We start from the raw sequence: 19,360 nt of genomic DNA, 5'->3' as shown, positions 1-19,360 counted from the left end.
CCACCTGAACAGCTGGACCAACAACATATTGCTGGTCAACCTGCGGAAAGTCTTAAAACCCAAACAGCAGCTGAGATCTGCCCCCTCTGCTCCAACCGTCCCTCCCCCATGGACTGAGAAGGGAAAGAGTGAGGGTGGAGGGAATGAAGAACAAGTTTCCATATCGGTACCCCTCCCCGCTGCAGCTGGAAATGAAACTGAGGCCAGGCCCCAGACTCCAAAGTCCAAAGTCTTGGCCAAGTGAGTTTTCTGTCCACTCTTGCAAGTTCTTGGTGGGGGGCCGGCAGAGGGAAGGGCAATGTCCTAGGAACTGCTCTGAGTGGCCCAGGCAGCCCAGGGTTGGAGCTTTTCCCTGCTGACTCCTCCTGGGCTTGTCTTATCTTCTAGGTAGTCCACCCTCCCTGCAGCAACATCAGATCCAGAGACGGGGTGGGGGGAAAGGGGGAAGGTGGAGCCCTGCAAAGGTGGAGTTATGCTTAGCTAACACGCCCAGCAGGGCAGATAACTTCATCTGGTGCCGCCTCCCCGCTGCAGTCCCCCGTGCTGGCGCTGGCCCTGCTCCCAGCCTCCGCGGCGCCTCAGGACCCATGCAGCTGTTCAGGGTGCTGCGTCTCCTCTGGATGCTCAGGGCCTTCCTGGGGTCCACAGGTGAGGAGGCGCGGTGGGGGAGGGCTGCGGAGACCATCCTGATGTCCCAGGGCAGAGTGTGTGTGTGTGTGTCTGGGGGGACTCTGAGGTCTAAGGAGCCTGAGGAGGGGTCCCTCAGAGAGCTCTGTGCGGGCAGAACCGAGGCGGGGGAGGGGAGGGAAGCTGGGTCCCAGGGGTGCTGCTCTCTCCCCTGGGACGGAGCAGGTTTGCAGGAGTCCGCGTGCATCAGTTGGATGGGATAACCTCTTTCTGGTCTTCCCAATTGGAGTCAGTTTTTGGAGCTCCCCTTGTCCTGTTGCTCCTGCTCCCCCAGCTCTGATGCTTCCTCCAGCGTGGATTCTCTCTCTCCCTTTGTGCGTGCCTGCTCAGTCACTTCAGTGTTGTCTGCCTCTTGGCGACCCCAGGAACTGTAGCCCGTCGGGCTTCTCTGTCCATGGGATTTCGCAGGCAAGAATACTGGAGTGGGTTGCCATTTCCTTCTCCAGGGGATCTTCCCAGCAGGGATTGAACTCACACTTCCTGCGTCTCCTGCATTGCAGGCAGATTCTTTACCACTGAGTCCCCAGGGAAGCCCCATCCCTCCCTTTACTTCCGTCCATTCAGCCCTCCTGAGGGACCTGAATGGGAACCTGAGGTTCCCTGTCTGCCTTGGGAACCCCTCCTTTCTCTGGGGCATCCCCACTTTTGGTCACAGTGGCCCCTCCTCCAGCTCTGCCCCTGACTCTCCCACCCCAACCCAGCCCATGTATCTGGACACAGATGTCCTTGGCAGGGTGGTGGGGGGAGATCCTGATGGCTCCCAAAGGGTGCTTCTGAGACCACCTGGTATGGGGTCTCTCCCTCTCCTTAGGAACCTTGGAATTCCTCTGCACTTCCCTTCCCTCTGCTCCTGCCCCAGGGTCTACTTCTGAGCCCCAATCCTAGACCTTCCCAACACATAGGTCCCCCAGTCTGCCCTCTCACTTATCTCCAGGGTCGGCTCTTGGTGACAAGGGCTCTGGGCCAGGAATCTTCAGAATCCCCTGTCTTACCTCTGTGACACCCCAGCAAAGCTGAGAAGTGAAATCCCAGCTCTCAGAGCAAAGACATGATGTGTCTAGTTGAGGACACTAACCCCGAGAGGGCAGGAGGTCTGGGTGTTTCCTGCTTGTAACTGCTGTGTCTGCTGTTGATCCTCAGCATCACGAGATCTTTGACCCTCACTCTTACCACCTACAAGGTGGGATTGACAATATCTGTAGGGAGGGACTCGTGTTTGTAAACTAATTAATCCCTTGGCTTAAATGGAATAAATGATAGAAAGTGTATCTGTGTATATTATCAACACTCAAGGCTGCACCTTAAAGTCTCAAGGACTCATGCCTGCCTGCTGAGGTGTCTCTTTCTGGAAGTTTCCTTTCTGTCCTGACCCTCAGCAGCATGTGGTCCAGACTCCTTGCCCCTTCAAACTCAATGAAGTCTGAGCTTCAGTCTCTTTTCCCCTTTGGTATTCTCTTTGAGATCGCTGCTTCTGACCCCTCGTCTCTTGAATTCCATGATGTGTCCCCACCCCAGGTTTGGCTGGGTTCTCTGTCTCTCCCTCTCCAAAGAGGAGAGTCAGCCTAGACAGCAGTGGGTCACAGGGAGAGGGGCAGAGGTGGGCCAGAGGGTGGGGCACAGAACCAGAAGGGACTTTGGGCAGCAGGTGAAGGTGAGAGGAGGGAGCAGAGTAAGGGGAACAAGGGTGTGTGAGGAGGAAGAGATGGGAGAGGCGATGGGAGGAGGTAGCACGCTGAACCTGCGTGCTCAGCACCGCCATCCTGATACTGACCAGGGTTCTTGGGTTTCTCCAACCCATAGAAATTGACAAGAGGCCAGACCAAAATTTCAGGCAAGACTTTGCTGGGGCCTCTGCTGCAGAACGGGGAAGTGAGAATAAATAGCAGGTTCCCTTGCTTGCTATTAATAACTCCCTGAGGAGGGGGAGGCGAGCTTGCACCTTATGTGGGGTGATGGTACATGTGTGTCCAGGGGATGGGCCAGAGGGGTGGTTTAGGTGTTTTGCCCACCGCTTAAGTGGCGTTGTGTGAAGGTGGCACTCACAGTACCCTGCTCTTTGCTTCTGACTCCCTGCTTTGGCTTCTTTGTTCTGGGCTCTTTAAAAATGGCGCTTGAGTTTTTGGTCTCTTTGTATCTTTTGTCCATAATATTGCCCCAACTGCCAATGCAAGCAGTTATTTTAGTTCCATATAATAGTCCCATATGGGCTTCCCTGGTAGCTCAGACAGTAAAGAATCCACCTGCAACGTGGGAGACCTGGATTTGATCCCTGGGTCAGGAAGATCCCCTGGAGGAGGACATGGCAACCCACTCCAGTATTCCCGCCTGGAGAATCCCATTGACGGAGGAGCCTGGAAGGCTATAGTCCATGGGGTCCACAAAGAGTCAGACCCGACTGAGTGACTAAGCACAGCATAGCATGGTAGTCCCATATACTTTCTCCATATTTTGTTGCCCAGGGAGAGGTGTGTCTAGGTGAAATCATTGCAACACTGCAGTGAAGGGTCCCCGGTCCTGTCTGTCTCAATCCCAAGGCTGGAAGACAAGTGGGCAAAGGATTAAGGTTGCCTTCCCATCCCAATTCCCCTTGGTGAGGCTGCCCCGGGAAGCAGACAGATGTTGGCCTTTAGAACCTGGAAGGACCCCGGCCCCAAAGTGCTCTGATGGGGGAATAACTGGTGGCACTTCCTACCTTCTGTGACACGTACCTGGAACATGGGGGAGTGAGTAAATATGTGGTGTTAAGGTGACGGGCCAACCTACCACTGAGTTCCTCTGTTCTACCGCCAATACAGGAACTTCAGCCACAGCCACATCCACCTCTAATGAGCTTTGGCGCACTGCTCTGAGGAATCCCCCACACTCCAAAGGCACAGCAAAGTGGCCACTGAACACCCCCCAAACTTCTCCCAGTCCTGATGCTAGGGAAAACATACCCAAGACTCTCAGCACCTCCCCCCACTCGAAATCCCTGTCTGAAACATTGCTCAAATCACCCATCAATTCCAACCCCCCAACAAGCCCCACGTCCAAGTTTGTCTTCAAGGTTGAAACCACCCCACCTACCATGATCGTCTATATGGGCTCGACAGAGTGCACCAATCCAACGAGCCTCATAATCACCACCACTTACCCCACCACCACCTGTGTGAGCCAGACCCAAGTGTCCTTCCCCAGCTCTCACACCACCACACCTGGGACAGAGACACCACGGACAACCATCACCAGTACTTATGCCATGTCAACAACCAAGAGAGTCACCTCCGCCGTGACCAGTCCCCCCACAGTCACCACTGCAGGGAAAACTCCCACAGCCACGGCCCCACCCTCCTCCTTTGTCCCAACCTCACACACAACCCCAGACACTCTGATCTCCTCTATGACTGGTACCACTAAAAGGGCTACCCCAGCTGCTGCAAGTGTCCACACAACTGTGCCTCCTACCCCGACAATCGTGCCTACCTCTGCTACTACCCCTTCTCTGACGACTAGGAACACCTTGATAACAACAGACAAAAGCTTCTCACCCGCCACCCATACTGTGAGCACTACTTCTCTTCCAGACATGGTCAGTACTTTTAAAACATCCACAGCCACCACTCCAGCACCCACTTCACCTGATATGTTAACAACACCTACAACACCAGTTGTCTCCACTGCCACTGAAGCAACCACGGGAATAGGTACACCAAACACAACTCCTGTGAGCATGATGGGCTCCGAGAAAACGACATTCATTCCAATGACTGACATTCCCACAGAAACTCTCACTGACTCAGTTACTTCAGTTTCTCCAGTCATGTCCTCAAGCAGCCCTGCCACATTTACCACATCCAAATCCAGCCCTGTGCCAACCAGCACTGATACACTCTTGACATCCACTACCAAGGGGCCACCCTCCACCACTGTGGCCATGACAGAAAAAGGTGAGACAAGGGACCCAACATCTCATGCTTCTTCCACCAGGAAAACCACATTTCTTACTACCACTGATGTTTCTGCAGAATCTGTAACGACAGAGATTACTTCTACTCCCCCAATCACATCATCAGACACACCTACAAATACAGTCAATTATCCGACAACCATTACTTCCACTTCAGTGACTACCAATACCTTGACATCACCCATCAGTAAGCCTCAGTCTTCACCTGCTCTGACCACAGAACCAGTCCTGACTACAGCCTCACACCCTTCCCCTCTATCCACTTTGATAATAACGACCACCCAGGCTACGTCCACCCCTCCATTTCCCACTACTACTCTGACCACGACTCCAACAGAAATCACCACTCCCACCTATATTTCAAACCCAGTCACCTCAATTACAGAAATAGACAAGACTGCGACTACAGACAGAGTAACACCCACATCAATAGCAACACAAAGAACACCAGGTATCACATCTTCACCCAGCTTCTCCACAGGAAGGAAAACCACGCTAGCCACAACTGAGTCCACATCCAGGAGTACCACTGTCTCACTGACCTCTACCAGCAACCTCAGCTCCACACTAACTCGCTCTAGCACCTCACCTACAAGCAGAGACACAAATGTCATTTCATCTTTTGCCACTACCCAAAAAAATGACACAACCTTCAGTGTTGAAGCCACTTCAGCCACCAGGCCAAGTACAACATCCATGTTCATGAGTGTGCACAGCACAGCAACTCCCTTCCTCACTACCAGCACTCCAGCTACATCTCTAGGCACTTCTTCCATGTCTACCAGCACCACAAGGACCACTCAGGAAGAAAGTACCACCTCACCAGTCAAAAGCACCAGTGTACTGCATACAACCACAGTGACTCCGCCCAGTGACACCTCCAGCCAGCCTGTCACCACGGTGGTGTCCTCTCCACCATTAGTCACATCGTCTGCCACTGCCACCAGCACACTCTATTCTCCGGCAGCTACCACCTCTATGCCCATCAGCACCAGTACCTTGACATCGTACACGAGTGTGCCCTCATCCCCTTCTACCACAAGCACAGAGCCAGCCTCCACGTCCACCAGAATCACGAGCCCTGCATCCAGTATGCGCACTTCCTACACCACTTCTGTCCCGTCACCTTTCACCAGTACTTCCACCAGGCACATGACAGAAATCACCACTCCCACGGACACTGCAGGCCCCACCTCGACCACAACCACTTTGTCCTTGCCCTCCACTACAGAAACCACCCAGGCTTCTACTACACACCTGGTGACCACACTCATCCCCACAACAGCGCAAAGCAGTCCGATCCTCACCTCTTCAACCACCTACTCCCCTGGGAGCACGGCCACATCTGTATCCACTGCAACTCTTCCTGGCTCCACGATCGTGCAGACATCCACGACTGTACCTCCCTCCTCTGTCAGTACAGAAGCCCCTACCACGATACCAGCCACCACTGAGTCCTCATCCACGAGTACCACTGGCTCACTGAGCTCCACACGTGACCTCAGCTCCACACCTGCGCTGTCTAGCCCCTCTTCCACCACCACAAATAACATCCCGTCTTCCCCTACCACCCACAACACAGATACAACCTTCAGTGTTGTCACAAATTCAGCCACTGTGTCTACTGAGACATCCACGTTCACTACCACCCACAGCACAGTGAGCCCCTTCCCCTCCACCACCATCCCAGCTACATCTCTAGGCACTTCTCCCCTGTCTACCAGCACTACCAGGACCACTCAGGCAGAGAGTACCTCCTCACCTGCCACAAGCACAGGTGCACTGCACACAACCACAGTGACTCCTCCCAGTGACACCTCTAGCCAGCCTGTCACCTCAGTGGTGTCCTCTCCGTCATCAGTCACATCGTCTGCCACTCCCACCAGCACACTCTATTCTCCGGCATCCACCACCTCGACTCCCATCACCACCAGTACCTTGACATCGTCCACGAGTGTGCCCTCATCCCCTCCTTCCACAAGCACAGAGCCAGCCTCCACGTCCACCAGAAACACGAGCCCTCTATCCACCTTGACAACCAAGGCCCCTACTCCCCACACCACTTCCGTCCCTTCACCTCCAACCAGTATTTCCACCAGGCCCATGACAGAAATCACCACTCCCACGGACACTGCAGGCCCCACCTCGACCACAACCACTTTGTCCTTGCCCTCCACTACAGAAACCACCCAGGCTTCTACTACACACCTGGTGACCACACTCATCCCCACAACAGCGCAAAGCAGTCCGATCCTCACCTCTTCAACCACCTACTCCCCTGGGAGCACGGCCACATCTGTATCCACTGCAACTCTTCCTGGCTCCACGATCGTGCAGACATCCACGACTGTACCTCCTCCTCTGTCAGTACAGAAGCCCCTACCACGATACCAGCCACCACTGAGTCCTCATCCACGAGTACCACTGGCTCACTGAGCTCCACACGTGACCTCAGCTCCACACCTGCGCTGTCTAGCCCCTCTTCCACCACCACAAATAACATCCCGTCTTCCCCTACCACCCACAACACAGATACAACCTTCAGTGTTGTCACAAATTCAGCCACTGTGTCTACTGAGACATCCACGTTCACTACCACCCACAGCACAGTGAGCCCCTTCCCCTCCACCACCATCCCAGCTACATCTCTAGGCACTTCTCCCCTGTCTACCAGCACTACCAGGACCACTCAGGCAGAGAGTACCTCCTCACCTGCCACAAGCACAGGTGCACTGCACACAACCACAGTGACTCCTCCCAGTGACACCTCTAGCCAGCCTGTCACCTCAGTGGTGTCCTCTCCGTCATCAGTCACATCGTCTGCCACTCCCACCAGCACACTCTATTCTCCGGCATCCACCACCTCGACTCCCATCACCACCAGTACCTTGACATCGTCCACGAGTGTGCCCTCATCCCCTCCTTCCACAAGCACAGAGCCAGCCTCCACGTCCACCAGAAACACGAGCCCTCTATCCACCTTGACAACCAAGGCCCCTACTCCCCACACCACTTCCGTCCCTTCACCTCCAACCAGTATTTCCACCAGGCCCATGACAGAAATCACCACTCCCACGGACACTGCAGGCCCCACCTCGACCACAACCACTTTGTCCTTGCCCTCCACTACAGAAACCACCCAGGCTTCTACTACACACCTGGTGACCACACTCATCCCCACAACAGCGCAAAGCAGTCCGATCCTCACCTCTTCAACCACCTACTCCCCTGGGAGCACGGCCACATCTGTATCCACTGCAACTCTTCCTGGCTCCACGATCGTGCAGACATCCACGACTGTACCTCCCTCCTCTGTCAGTACAGAAGCCCCTACCACGATACCAGCCACCACTGAGTCCTCATCCACGAGTACCACTGGCTCACTGAGCTCCACACGTGACCTCAGCTCCACACCTGCGCTGTCTAGCCCCTCTTCCACCACCACAAATAACATCCCGTCTTCCCCTACCACCCACAACACAGATACAACCTTCAGTGTTGTCACAAATTCAGCCACTGTGTCTACTGAGACATCCACGTTCACTACCACCCACAGCACAGTGAGCCCCTTCCCCTCCACCACCATCCCAGCTACATCTCTAGGCACTTCTCCCCTGTCTACCAGCACTACCAGGACCACTCAGGCAGAGAGTACCTCCTCACCTGCCACAAGCACAGGTGCACTGCACACAACCACAGTGACTCCTCCCAGTGACACCTCTAGCCAGCCTGTCACCTCAGTGGTGTCCTCTCCGTCATCAGTCACATCGTCTGCCACTCCCACCAGCACACTCTATTCTCCGGCATCCACCACCTCGACTCCCATCACCACCAGTACCTTGACATCGTCCACGAGTGTGCCCTCATCCCCTCCTTCCACAAGCACAGAGCCAGCCTCCACGTCCACCAGAAACACGAGCCCTCTATCCACCTTGACAACCAAGGCCCCTACTCCCCACACCACTTCCGTCCCTTCACCTCCAACCAGTATTTCCACCAGGCCCATGACAGAAATCACCACTCCCACGGACACTGCAGGCCCCACCTCGACCACAACCACTTTGTCCTTGCCCTCCACTACAGAAACCACCCAGGCTTCTACTACACACCTGGTGACCACACTCATCCCCACAACAGCGCAAAGCAGTCCGATCCTCACCTCTTCAACCACCTACTCCCCTGGGAGCACGGCCACATCTGTATCCACTGCAACTCTTCCTGGCTCCACGATCGTGCAGACATCCACGACTGTACCTCCCTCCTCTGTCAGTACAGAAGCCCCTACCACGATACCAGCCACCACTGAGTCCTCATCCACGAGTACCACTGGCTCACTGAGCTCCACACGTGACCTCAGCTCCACACCTGCGCTGTCTAGCCCCTCTTCCACCACCACAAATAACATCCCGTCTTCCCCTACCACCCACAACACAGATACAACCTTCAGTGTTGTCACAAATTCAGCCACTGTGTCTACTGAGACATCCACGTTCACTACCACCCACAGCACAGTGAGCCCCTTCCCCTCCACCACCATCCCAGCTACATCTCTAGGCACTTCTCCCCTGTCTACCAGCACTACCAGGACCACTCAGGCAGAGAGTACCTCCTCACCTGCCACAAGCACAGGTGCACTGCACACAACCACAGTGACTCCTCCCAGTGACACCTCTAGCCAGCCTGTCACCTCAGTGGTGTCCTCTCCGTCATCAGTCACATCGTCTGCCACTCCCACCAGCACACTCTATTCTCCGGCATCCACCACCTCGACTCCCATCACCACCAGTACCTTGACATCGTCCACGAGTGTGCCCTCATCCCCTCCTTCCACAAGCACAGAGCCAGCCTCCACGTCCACCAGAAACACGAGCCCTCTATCCACCTTGACAACCAAGGCCCCTACTCCCCACACCACTTCCGTCCCTTCACCTCCAACCAGTATTTCCACCAGGCCCATGACAGAAATCACCACTCCCACGGACACTGCAGGCCCCACCTCGACCACAACCACTTTGTCCTTGCCCTCCACTACAGAAACCACCCAGGCTTCTACTACACACCTGGTGACCACACTCATCCCCACAACAGCGCAAAGCAGTCCGATCCTCACCTCTTCAACCACCTACTCCCCTGGGAGCACGGCCACATCTGTATCCACTGCAACTCTTCCTGGCTCCACGATCGTGCAGACATCCACGACTGTACCTCCCTCCTCTGTCAGTACAGAAGCCCCTACCACGATACCAGCCACCACTGAGTCCTCATCCACGAGTACCACTGGCTCACTGAGCTCCACACGTGACCTCAGCTCCACACCTGCGCTGTCTAGCCCCTCTTCCACCACCACAAATAACATCCCGTCTTCCCCTACCACCCACAACACAGATACAACCTTCAGTGTTGTCACAAATTCAGCCACTGTGTCTACTGAGACATCCACGTTCACTACCACCCACAGCACAGTGAGCCCCTTCCCCTCCACCACCATCCCAGCTACATCTCTAGGCACTTCTCCCCTGTCTACCAGCACTACCAGGACCACTCAGGCAGAGAGTACCTCCTCACCTGCCACAAGCACAGGTGCACTGCACACAACCACAGTGACTCCTCCCAGTGACACCTCTAGCCAGCCTGTCACCTCAGTGGTGTCCTCTCCGTCATCAGTCACATCGTCTGCCACTCCCACCAGCACACTCTATTCTCCGGCATCCACCACCTCGACTCCCATCACCACCAGTACCTTGACATCGTCCACGAGTGTGCCCTCATCCCCTCCTTCCACAAGCACAGAGCCAGCCTCCACGTCCACCAGAAACACGAGCCCTCTATCCACCTTGACAACCAAGGCCCCTACTCCCCACACCACTTCCGTCCCTTCACCTCCAACCAGTATTTCCACCAGGCCCATGACAGAAATCACCACTCCCACGGACACTGCAGGCCCCACCTCGACCACAACCACTTTGTCCTTGCCCTCCACTACAGAAACCACCCAGGCTTCTACTACACACCTGGTGACCACACTCATCCCCACAACAGCGCAAAGCAGTCCGATCCTCACCTCTTCAACCACCTACTCCCCTGGGAGCACGGCCACATCTGTATCCACTGCAACTCTTCCTGGCTCCACGATCGTGCAGACATCCACGACTGTACCTCCCTCCTCTGTCAGTACAGAAGCCCCTACCACGATACCAGCCACCACTGAGTCCTCATCCACGAGTACCACTGGCTCACTGAGCTCCACACGTGACCTCAGCTCCACACCTGCGCTGTCTAGCCCCTCTTCCACCACCACAAATAACATCCCGTCTTCCCCTACCACCCACAACACAGATACAACCTTCAGTGTTGTCACAAATTCAGCCACTGTGTCTACTGAGACATCCACGTTCACTACCACCCACAGCACAGTGAGCCCCTTCCCCTCCACCACCATCCCAGCTACATCTCTAGGCACTTCTCCCCTGTCTACCAGCACTACCAGGACCACTCAGGCAGAGAGTACCTCCTCACCTGCCACAAGCACAGGTGCACTGCACACAACCACAGTGACTCCTCCCAGTGACACCTCTAGCCAGCCTGTCACCTCAGTGGTGTCCTCTCCGTCATCAGTCACATCGTCTGCCACTCCCACCAGCACACTCTATTCTCCGGCATCCACCACCTCGACTCCCATCACCACCAGTACCTTGACATCGTCCACGAGTGTGCCCTCATCCCCTCCTTCCACAAGCACAGAGCCAGCCTCCACGTCCACCAGAAACACGAGCCCTCTATCCACCTTGACAACCAAGGCCCCTACTCCCCACACCACTTCCGTCCCTTCACCTCCAACCAGTATTTCCACCAGGCCCATGACAGAAATCACCACTCCCACGGACACTGCAGGCCCCACCTCGACCACAACCACTTTGTCCTTGCCCTCCACTACAGAAACCACCCAGGCTTCTACTACACACCTGGTGACCACACTCATCCCCACAACAGCGCAAAGCAGTCCGATCCTCACCTCTTCAACCACCTACTCCCCTGGGAGCACGGCCACATCTGTATCCACTGCAACTCTTCCTGGCTCCACGATCGTGCAGACATCCACGACTGTACCTCCCTCCTCTGTCAGTACAGAAGCCCCTACCACGATACCAGCCACCACTGAGTCCTCATCCACGAGTACCACTGGCTCACTGAGCTCCACACGTGACCTCAGCTCCACACCTGCGCTGTCTAGCCCCTCACCCACCACCACAAATAACATCGCATCTTCCCCTACCACCTATAATACAGATACAATCTTCAGGGTTGTCACAGCCTCTTTTTCCATGCCTAATATGACATCCATTTTCAGCAGTATCCAGAATAGTACAAGTACCTCCCTCATCACAGATACTGCTGTTCCATCTGTATCCTCTTCCACGATGTCTCAGATCAGTAACAGTACCACTGAAGCAGAGAATACCACCTCAACTGCAAAGAAGAATAAATCATTGCGTAAAATGGTTGAAACCTCCTTGGCACCTACCACCACTGATACATACATTACCTCCACTTCCATGGGACTGTCCTTCACTGCAGCTACTACACAAACAGCCATGATGAGGGACACAACCGTGCTTGCTTCGTCCACTTTGAGAACCACAGTTACTCCTATCAGTACCCTTTCTGTAGAGTCTCTGACAACAGATATTACTTCTATTTCTCCCATCACATCCTCAGCCACTCAAACAAGTACAGCCCATTTTCAGGCATCTCCGGTCTCTATGCCAGTGACCAGTAGTACCTTGACAGCATCCAGTTCGCCTGTATCACTTCCATCTTTCCCAACCACAGAACCAGTACCCACTGAAACCACAGCCTCCACCCCTCTGTTTACCCCACCCACGATCCCTGCCACCCAGTCCATGTCCACCCCTCCATCTCCGACTGGGACGTTAACCACAACCAGAACTGAGGTCACCACTCCCATGCATATGTCTCCCCCTGCCACCTTGATCACAGCACCCTCTAGCACTCCCTCAACCACAGAAGTTGCCAAGACTGGGACCACAAACATGGCAACAACACCCACCTCCATAACAGCTCTCGGTACTTCAGGTGTTTCTCCCTCTTCAGCTTTCCCTATATTGAGTACGTCTACTAATGCGATAAGTACCCCTTTTGGTACCATCATCTCCTCTTCAATACCTGCAATTACAATATCATCCCTATCTTCTACTAGCCCAAGTTCAGGGGTCTCCACGACAAGTAGCTCTTTTTCTACCTCCTCTCAAATGTCCAGCACAGAAAACACAGGCCCTTCTGTCACTACCTTTCCTACTTTTTCATCAACTGAGACCACAAGAACTTCCCCCACCATGACTTCCCTAATAACCTCTCCTACCCGAACGACCACCATGCTGACTCTGTCTTCCACCACCCCGTGTCCAGAATCCATATCAGTTACAATAGTGTCTGCTTCTCCCACTACACCATGTGTCGAAGTGGGTTCAAATGCTGAAGTTACCTCTACACCCACCATCCCGTTGTCTGTTTTTACCTCTACTACTGAGATGGCCACCTCTCCCAGTTCCACAACCATGACAACTCTGTTCCCTGTAAAACCGGACACTTCTACTTCCATTCTGGAAACTCACCCCACCAACCAGACTGCTGCTTCTAGTTCTATCAGCACTGGGATCACTCCCACTAGCACGGTTTTCCCGAGCACACAAAGATCCACCACTGGGACCTGGATCAGTACCAACTTTGTAACTACCCCACGTGTAACGGGCTTCACTAGCCTCCCACTGACCACGGAACCAAGTAGCAGCTCTTCATCTTCCATGGTGTCTACAAGCGAGTTGACAACTCCCAGCCCACCCAGCAGCAGTACTTCAAGGACACCAGAGGGCACCACCAAGACTCTCTCCACCGTTACATCATCCAGGACAACTTCAACCACAACCCAGACGACCACACAGTCCAGGGAGACCACCACCCCAGGTTTGGATCACCTGCTTCCTTGTTACCTCTTCTCCGTCTCCTGCTAAATTCCCATGACCAAGGAGAGTTCTGGCCTGAACTTCCCCTTTTCGTTTGCTACCCAGGCACTTGTAAATATGGTGGCACCTGGACACAGGGCGGCTGCTCCTGCCCTAGCACTTTCTATGGCCCCAAATGCGAGTTCGCTGTGGGAGAGATAAATATGGGTGAGTTGGTCTCCGCACTTTCTCTCAGGAGGTGCCACCACCTCAAATGGGCCCAATCATTTTGCCAAATCTCTTCTGCTTTCTCCCTCGTGCTCTCCTCAACCCCAGACCATGACTACTCTCCACTCTTACCTCCAGGAGGTCACTGGGGTCACTCTCTTTTCTGACATCTCCTCCCAGTTTGTGTTGCTTGGAGTTGTATTAGGTTCTAATTTCTCCTGTAGCAAATTACCACAAACTTAGCAGATGAACAATACAAATTTATTATTTTGCAATTCTGTTGATTAGAAGCCCAATATGAGTCTTGAAGGGCCAAAATTAAGGTGTTGCCTAGGACTGGTTCTTTCTGGTGGCCCTAGGGGAGAATCCATTCCTTTGCCCTTTCCCAGACTTGAGAGCTGCCCATCTTCTTTGTCACAAGGCCCCCTGGCTCCCTTTGATGCCAGCAGCATTGCATGTCTGTTCCTTATTTCCATACTTATATCATTCTTTGAGTGATTCTGACTTTTCTGCCTCCCTCCTCTCTCTATGGACTTTATGATTATACTAGGCCCACCGGATATTCCTTGTTAATTTTCCAATATTAAATCAGCAGATTAGTACCCTTAGTTCTATCTGCCACTTTGATTGCTCCCTGTCATGTAACGTAACATATTCCCAGGTTTGGGGATTAGACATAATCCTTTGTTATTCTGCTTCACACTGAGAGAGCTGAGAGACTACAGAACTGACTGCTGGACACCCCCACTTCCAGTGTTTCTCACATCTTGGAACAACACCTTCCAGAATTCCTACCTCTCTCTCTCTTGCTATTCAGTCAGTCCTCAGGGAACATGGAGAGGGACCATGGGAGCAGCTTCTGGGTTAGGGTGCTGGTAGTGATGTTAGACAGGAAGGGATCGTGAAATGACCAGAGAAAGGCATGTTGTGCAGACAAAGTGGACGCCGAAGTGGGCATGGAGGTGTCTGTCAACCAGGAGTTCTCCCCGGACCTCAATGACAACAGTTCTCAGGTCTACAAGGATTTCACGAAAGCCTTCCAGGATCAGGTGAGGAGGAAGGGGGCAAAATTCAGGGGTATGCCCTTGGAGTGTAGCTTGGGCCCCGGGGTGCCCTCTGGTTGGAGGTTCAGATGGGATCCTTGGCATTTCAGATAAAGAAGATTTACCAAAATGTGCAGGGGTTCAAGGAGGTGCAGATCCTTTCTCTGAGGTAGGACCCCTTTCTGGGGCTGTGGAGGCAAGTGTCAAGTGTGTGTGGTGGTGGGTGGGGAGCACAAAGAAGGGCCAAAGAAGCCATCCCTTGCTTTTGGAATCATTCAATGTCATAAAGAGAGGGATGGACGGAGGAGGCAAGAAAACTACTCCATGGAGGGTGTTTGGGGATCACTTTCAGGATTCATTCCTCTGTAGGAGGGATGTCTCCCCTCTCCTTGAAGCATGCTGGATGCAGAATGATTGGGATCTACAGGGAGGTGGTGCCTGAGGCTTGGTCCCTGGTGTCTGAACCATAGCTGGTCTCTCTGGTTGGCAACTGGTCTAGTGGATGGGTCAGCAAGAGGGAGGCAGAGAGCCCAGAAGGGCCTGGTTTGATTATGGCTTGAGGGAACACAAAGAGAATGTCAATCATTCCTTGTCCCGCCTACCCAGGCTAGCAGCCCCTTCTGGACATAATCCGTCTGGAATCCCATCTCATTGCCTCTGCCCCTTCCTGCCAACACCTGCATAGCTGTGGCTGGTCTGGAAATGCCCTTCTACAGTTGTATGGTGGCCTGGGCCTGGGCCCCTTTTAAGGCTCTCTGCACCCCACCCCTGCCCCCAGGAATGGCAGCATCGTGGTGGAATATCTAGTCCTGCTGGAGTTACCCTTCAGCCCCCAGCTGGAGGAGGAGTATGAGAAGGTGAAGGTGGCCTTGAAGGAGGAGCTCCAGAATGTCAGCCAGGATGGGAACAGCTGCCAGAATGACCAAGGTGAACAGAGGCTGGGGGCCTGGGGCTGGAGGGAGGGGTCAGGGTCACAGCCACCATCCCAGCCTGCTCCAACTCACACAGGGGCCTTCGGGGGGCAGGTGTCAGCCCTGTGGTACCTCAGGCAGGATAGGAGAAGAGAGACAGGTCCACAGAAAACCGGGTCAAGGGTGAGCCTAAGGAAGGGTTGTCAGAACCTAGGAGCTACAGAAGAGAGAGTTGCTCAAGGTCTCCCGGGTGGCTGAGGACCCCTGGCTAATCAGGGGACATGAGGGAGGCCCAAGGAGCCTTCCTTCATGGCCCACCCAAACCTCCCCCATACTGACAGAGCGCTCTCTGCCCCTTCCTGTGCCTCCCCCGATTCCACCTGTGCCTGTGGCCCCCCAGTCCTGTGTTTTAAGCCTGACTCCATCAAGGTGAACAACACCACCAGGACGGAGCTGTCACCTGAAGGTGAGAGGTGGGGCAAAGGGCTGAGTGGCCCCAGGTGGCCGGGACCCCTCCCACAAGGGACATCTGTCCGTTGGAATTCCCAAGGAGGAGGGGAGACCTTCTGGGGACGCAAGTGGTACCGACCTGGCAGGGCTGCCTCTCAGGTCCTTGTTGGTAGCTTCCGCGTGGGGAAGGATCAACAGGGAAGGTGAGGAGAGGGTGACGAGCCTACCCTGCACTCATCTAATCCCACGGTCTACCCGCTGACACGCCACCCGCGGAAGTGCAGTCCTCTACCGATTTTCAGAATTACCATAGCCAGGCCCCAGAGTAGAGTGAATGAGGTCTTTACGTCTGCAACCCCCTACCTACCCCCCAGCCATCTGTCGCCGCGCTGCTGCCGAAGGTTTTGAGGATTTCTACTTCCCTTTCCTGGAGGAGAACCAGCTCCGCTGTGTCACCAAATGCACAGCAGGCGTGAAAGGCGCCATTGACTGCCATCAGGGCCAATGCATTCTGCAGGAGAGTGGTCCTTCTTGCCGGTGAGGCCCCGCCCACAGCCAGCTAGGCCAATCCCCGACCCCTAACCGCCGACCCCGCCAGAGGCCCCGCCCACTTGCTCAGGATGGAGCCCCGCCCACCTGCCAGGCCCAGGATGGTCCAGCGGCGCGATGGACCAGACCCGGGAGGTGGTGAGGTAGTGTTGACCTGTGACCCCCTCCTCCAGATGCTTCTCCACGGACACGCACTGGTTCTTGGGCCCGCGCTGCGAGGTGGCCATCTCCTGGAAGGCGCTGGTCGGGGGCCTGGCGGGAGCCGGGGCCCTGCTTCTGCTGCTACTGCTGGTGGCGCTGAGCGTGTTCGTCGTGCGCTCCCGGAGGAGGGATAGGCAAGGCCGAGGCAGGTGAGTGAGCTGCGGATGGGTAAGGAGAAAGGCGTCCCGGATCAGGTTACCCTACCCTGACGACGTGGCGCCCTTCTGGCAGGTCCAGGGACGACAGGAAGTGGTTCGAGACCTGGGATGAGAACACTGCGGGGACTTTTTCTAACTCAGGCTTCGAAGATGACAGTGAGTCTTGACTCCTGGCGAAGGTGGGGGGTGCTTCCCTGGGCACCATTTCCTCCCGGGAGACGAGAGGACTTGTCCAAGACAGGCGTTTACCTCCTGCCCTTGCTGCTTCCATGCACCCCCCTCTAAGGCCCAGGTCCTGCACAGGCCCTCCCTGCAGGGCAGGCCCAGGGCCACGGAAGCCCCCTGAGGCCCTACCTTCCTCACTTTCCTTCCCTCCCCTTTACTCCCCACTTCTTCCTCTTCCTCCCTCTGTTCTCTTTTCTCTCTCTCTAGTTAACGAAGAAAACTTCCCTGTGGCCTTGGACACCGTGGACACCAATGCCAGGGTGAGGGGTTGGGATGGGTTGATGGTAAGGAGCTGTCACAGGTCCAGCTCCTGATGCCCCTCTCCCAGGGCAGGGGGCTGGCTGGGACAGGAGGCAGTGACCTCCTAGCCAGGCCCCCGCAGGATGGTTCCTTGTTCTCACTGCCCGTCTTGTGAATTCTATGGCAGGTGCATATTCACAGACCTGAGGTGGTCTCGTCCTCACTGTGAGCCCACACTACCCTCTCTACCTGCCCGGACAGCGGAGAGAACCATCTGCACTGCATTTGGAGAGATGGCCGCGGGCTCGTGCGGCTCAGTCTCCTGGTTTCCTAGGGCATAACAGACCTCCACCTACCCTCATCCTTCCCCCAACTTGGGTGAAACCCACCTGGAGACCCAGTTCAAATCCACGCTCTTCCACTGTGGGACCTTGGGCAAGTCAGTAACTTCTCCGAACTTCGGTTTTGTCACCTGCAAAATGCAAGTGGCCACTCCTCTGGTACTTCCTGTTGTTTATAGTGAAACCAGATGTCTTGGGTCCGACCTCTGTCCCCATGCACCTTCCTGTGTCGGCCTTCGTGCTCATATGGCTTCACTCACATCCCCAGTCCCCGTGTCCTTCCCCGAGGCTCAGGCCTCTGCCTCTCCTTTTCCTGTGCATCCCTACTGCCAGCCAGGTCCTCCCCCCACCCCGTACCTGTAAGCAGCCTGCAGCCTGTCCCAGCCTCCTACCCTGTCCTTCTGTAACTCCCTGCTGCGCCCCTCCACCACTTCTTAACCCTCTCCCCTCTGAACCTGCTGCTGCTGCTGCTAAGTCGCTTCAGTCATGCCCGACTCTGTGTGACCCCATAGACAGCAGCCAACCAGGCTCCTCCGTCCCTGGGATTCTCCAGGCAAGAATCCTGGAGTGGGTTGCCATTTCCCTCTGAACCCACTTCTTAAGTCCCTCCTCCCTCACAGTCCCGCTCTGTGTCTCCTTGTTTCCATACTTTCCCCTTCCTCATCTTTTTACCCTCAATCCTAAATCCCCCCTGCCCCCCACATCTCCATGCCCCACTCCTAAATCCTCCCTCCTCCCCACTCCCCCTCCCTAGGTAGGTACAGATGCCCTCTGCATCTTAGGACCCCCAACTGGGGTTCCCTAGGCCAGGTCCCCCATTCTGAGTCCCCATCCTTCCAGTCACCCCTAAGGGCCCTGGATCCCGGTGGGTGGGGAGTGGCAGGTAGGTTCCCAGGCCCCTGAAGATGAAGGGAAGAGGGGACCTAAGGTGGGAAAGCTCCCTCAGCACCCCCTCCCCATTCTCCTAACTCTCCCTCCTCTCCCTTAGTGCCCCCCACTTCCTACCCCTCCCGCACCTCCCCTCACCCTTCCTTTCCCTGGCTCACCCCCATCTCTGCTGTAACCTGTGAAGCCAGGAGCCCAGCCTCCTTTGCAGGAAGACCTCACCTGGGGATAGGAAGTCTGCAAGTCTCCAGTTCAACCAGCTGTACATAATGTAATATTTGTTGTAAACAAAACAAAACAAAACAGAAAACCTGCTCTGTGCCTTTTTTTCCCTCGTGCTCCCATCGGTTGAGGAGCAAGTACATTGGAAGAGATGCTGTGGGGGGCGCCTGGGAGTGCTGGCTTTTCCCATGAGGAAGGAAGGGGTCTTTGGCCAGCTCTCAAGGGCCATGACTTCAAAGGGAATGTAAAGACTGGAGGACCCATGGGTCCTTTCAGCGAGTGGGTGGGAGCAGGGGGCGGGAGCCTGTGGAGTT

General features: G+C 55.1%; 2 protein-coding genes across 3 annotated transcripts; both read left to right on the top strand.

Moving 5' to 3' along the window:
• Positions 1-453: 453 nt before the first annotated feature.
• LOC107131854 (mucin-3A-like) lies at positions 454-7,397 on the top strand. Its single transcript, XM_024985262.2, has 3 exons — positions 454-648; positions 3,483-6,996; positions 7,274-7,397. Exons 1-3 carry the CDS (start codon positions 588-590, stop codon positions 7,395-7,397), a joined length of 3,699 nt encoding a protein of 1,232 aa, XP_024841030.2. The 5' UTR covers positions 454-587.
• On the top strand, positions 6,995-19,134 carry LOC101909082 (mucin-3A). Of its 2 annotated transcripts, XM_059881605.1 has the most exons (11): positions 6,995-13,615; positions 13,720-13,821; positions 14,755-14,870; positions 14,975-15,033; positions 15,643-15,791; positions 16,176-16,241; positions 16,600-16,762; positions 16,948-17,124; positions 17,207-17,289; positions 17,566-17,618; positions 17,786-19,134. In XM_059881605.1, the coding sequence occupies exons 1-11, from the start codon at positions 7,687-7,689 to the stop codon at positions 17,825-17,827; spliced, it is 6,939 nt and encodes a 2,312-aa protein (XP_059737588.1). In that variant the 5' UTR covers positions 6,995-7,686; the 3' UTR covers positions 17,828-19,134. The 2 variants fall into 2 exon arrangements, with proteins under 2 accessions (XP_059737588.1, XP_024840916.1); XM_024985148.2 differs by lacking the exons at positions 6,995-13,615; positions 13,720-13,821 and having other exon boundaries at positions 13,830-14,870.
• Positions 19,135-19,360: the final 226 nt, after the last annotated feature.

This window comes from Bos taurus, chromosome 25 (genome assembly GCF_002263795.3).
Source record: "Bos taurus isolate L1 Dominette 01449 registration number 42190680 breed Hereford chromosome 25, ARS-UCD2.0, whole genome shotgun sequence".
Taxonomy (NCBI): domain Eukaryota; kingdom Metazoa; phylum Chordata; class Mammalia; order Artiodactyla; family Bovidae; genus Bos; species Bos taurus.
Note: the sequence above shows the minus strand (reverse complement) of the source record. Positions and strands in the feature narration are given on the sequence as shown.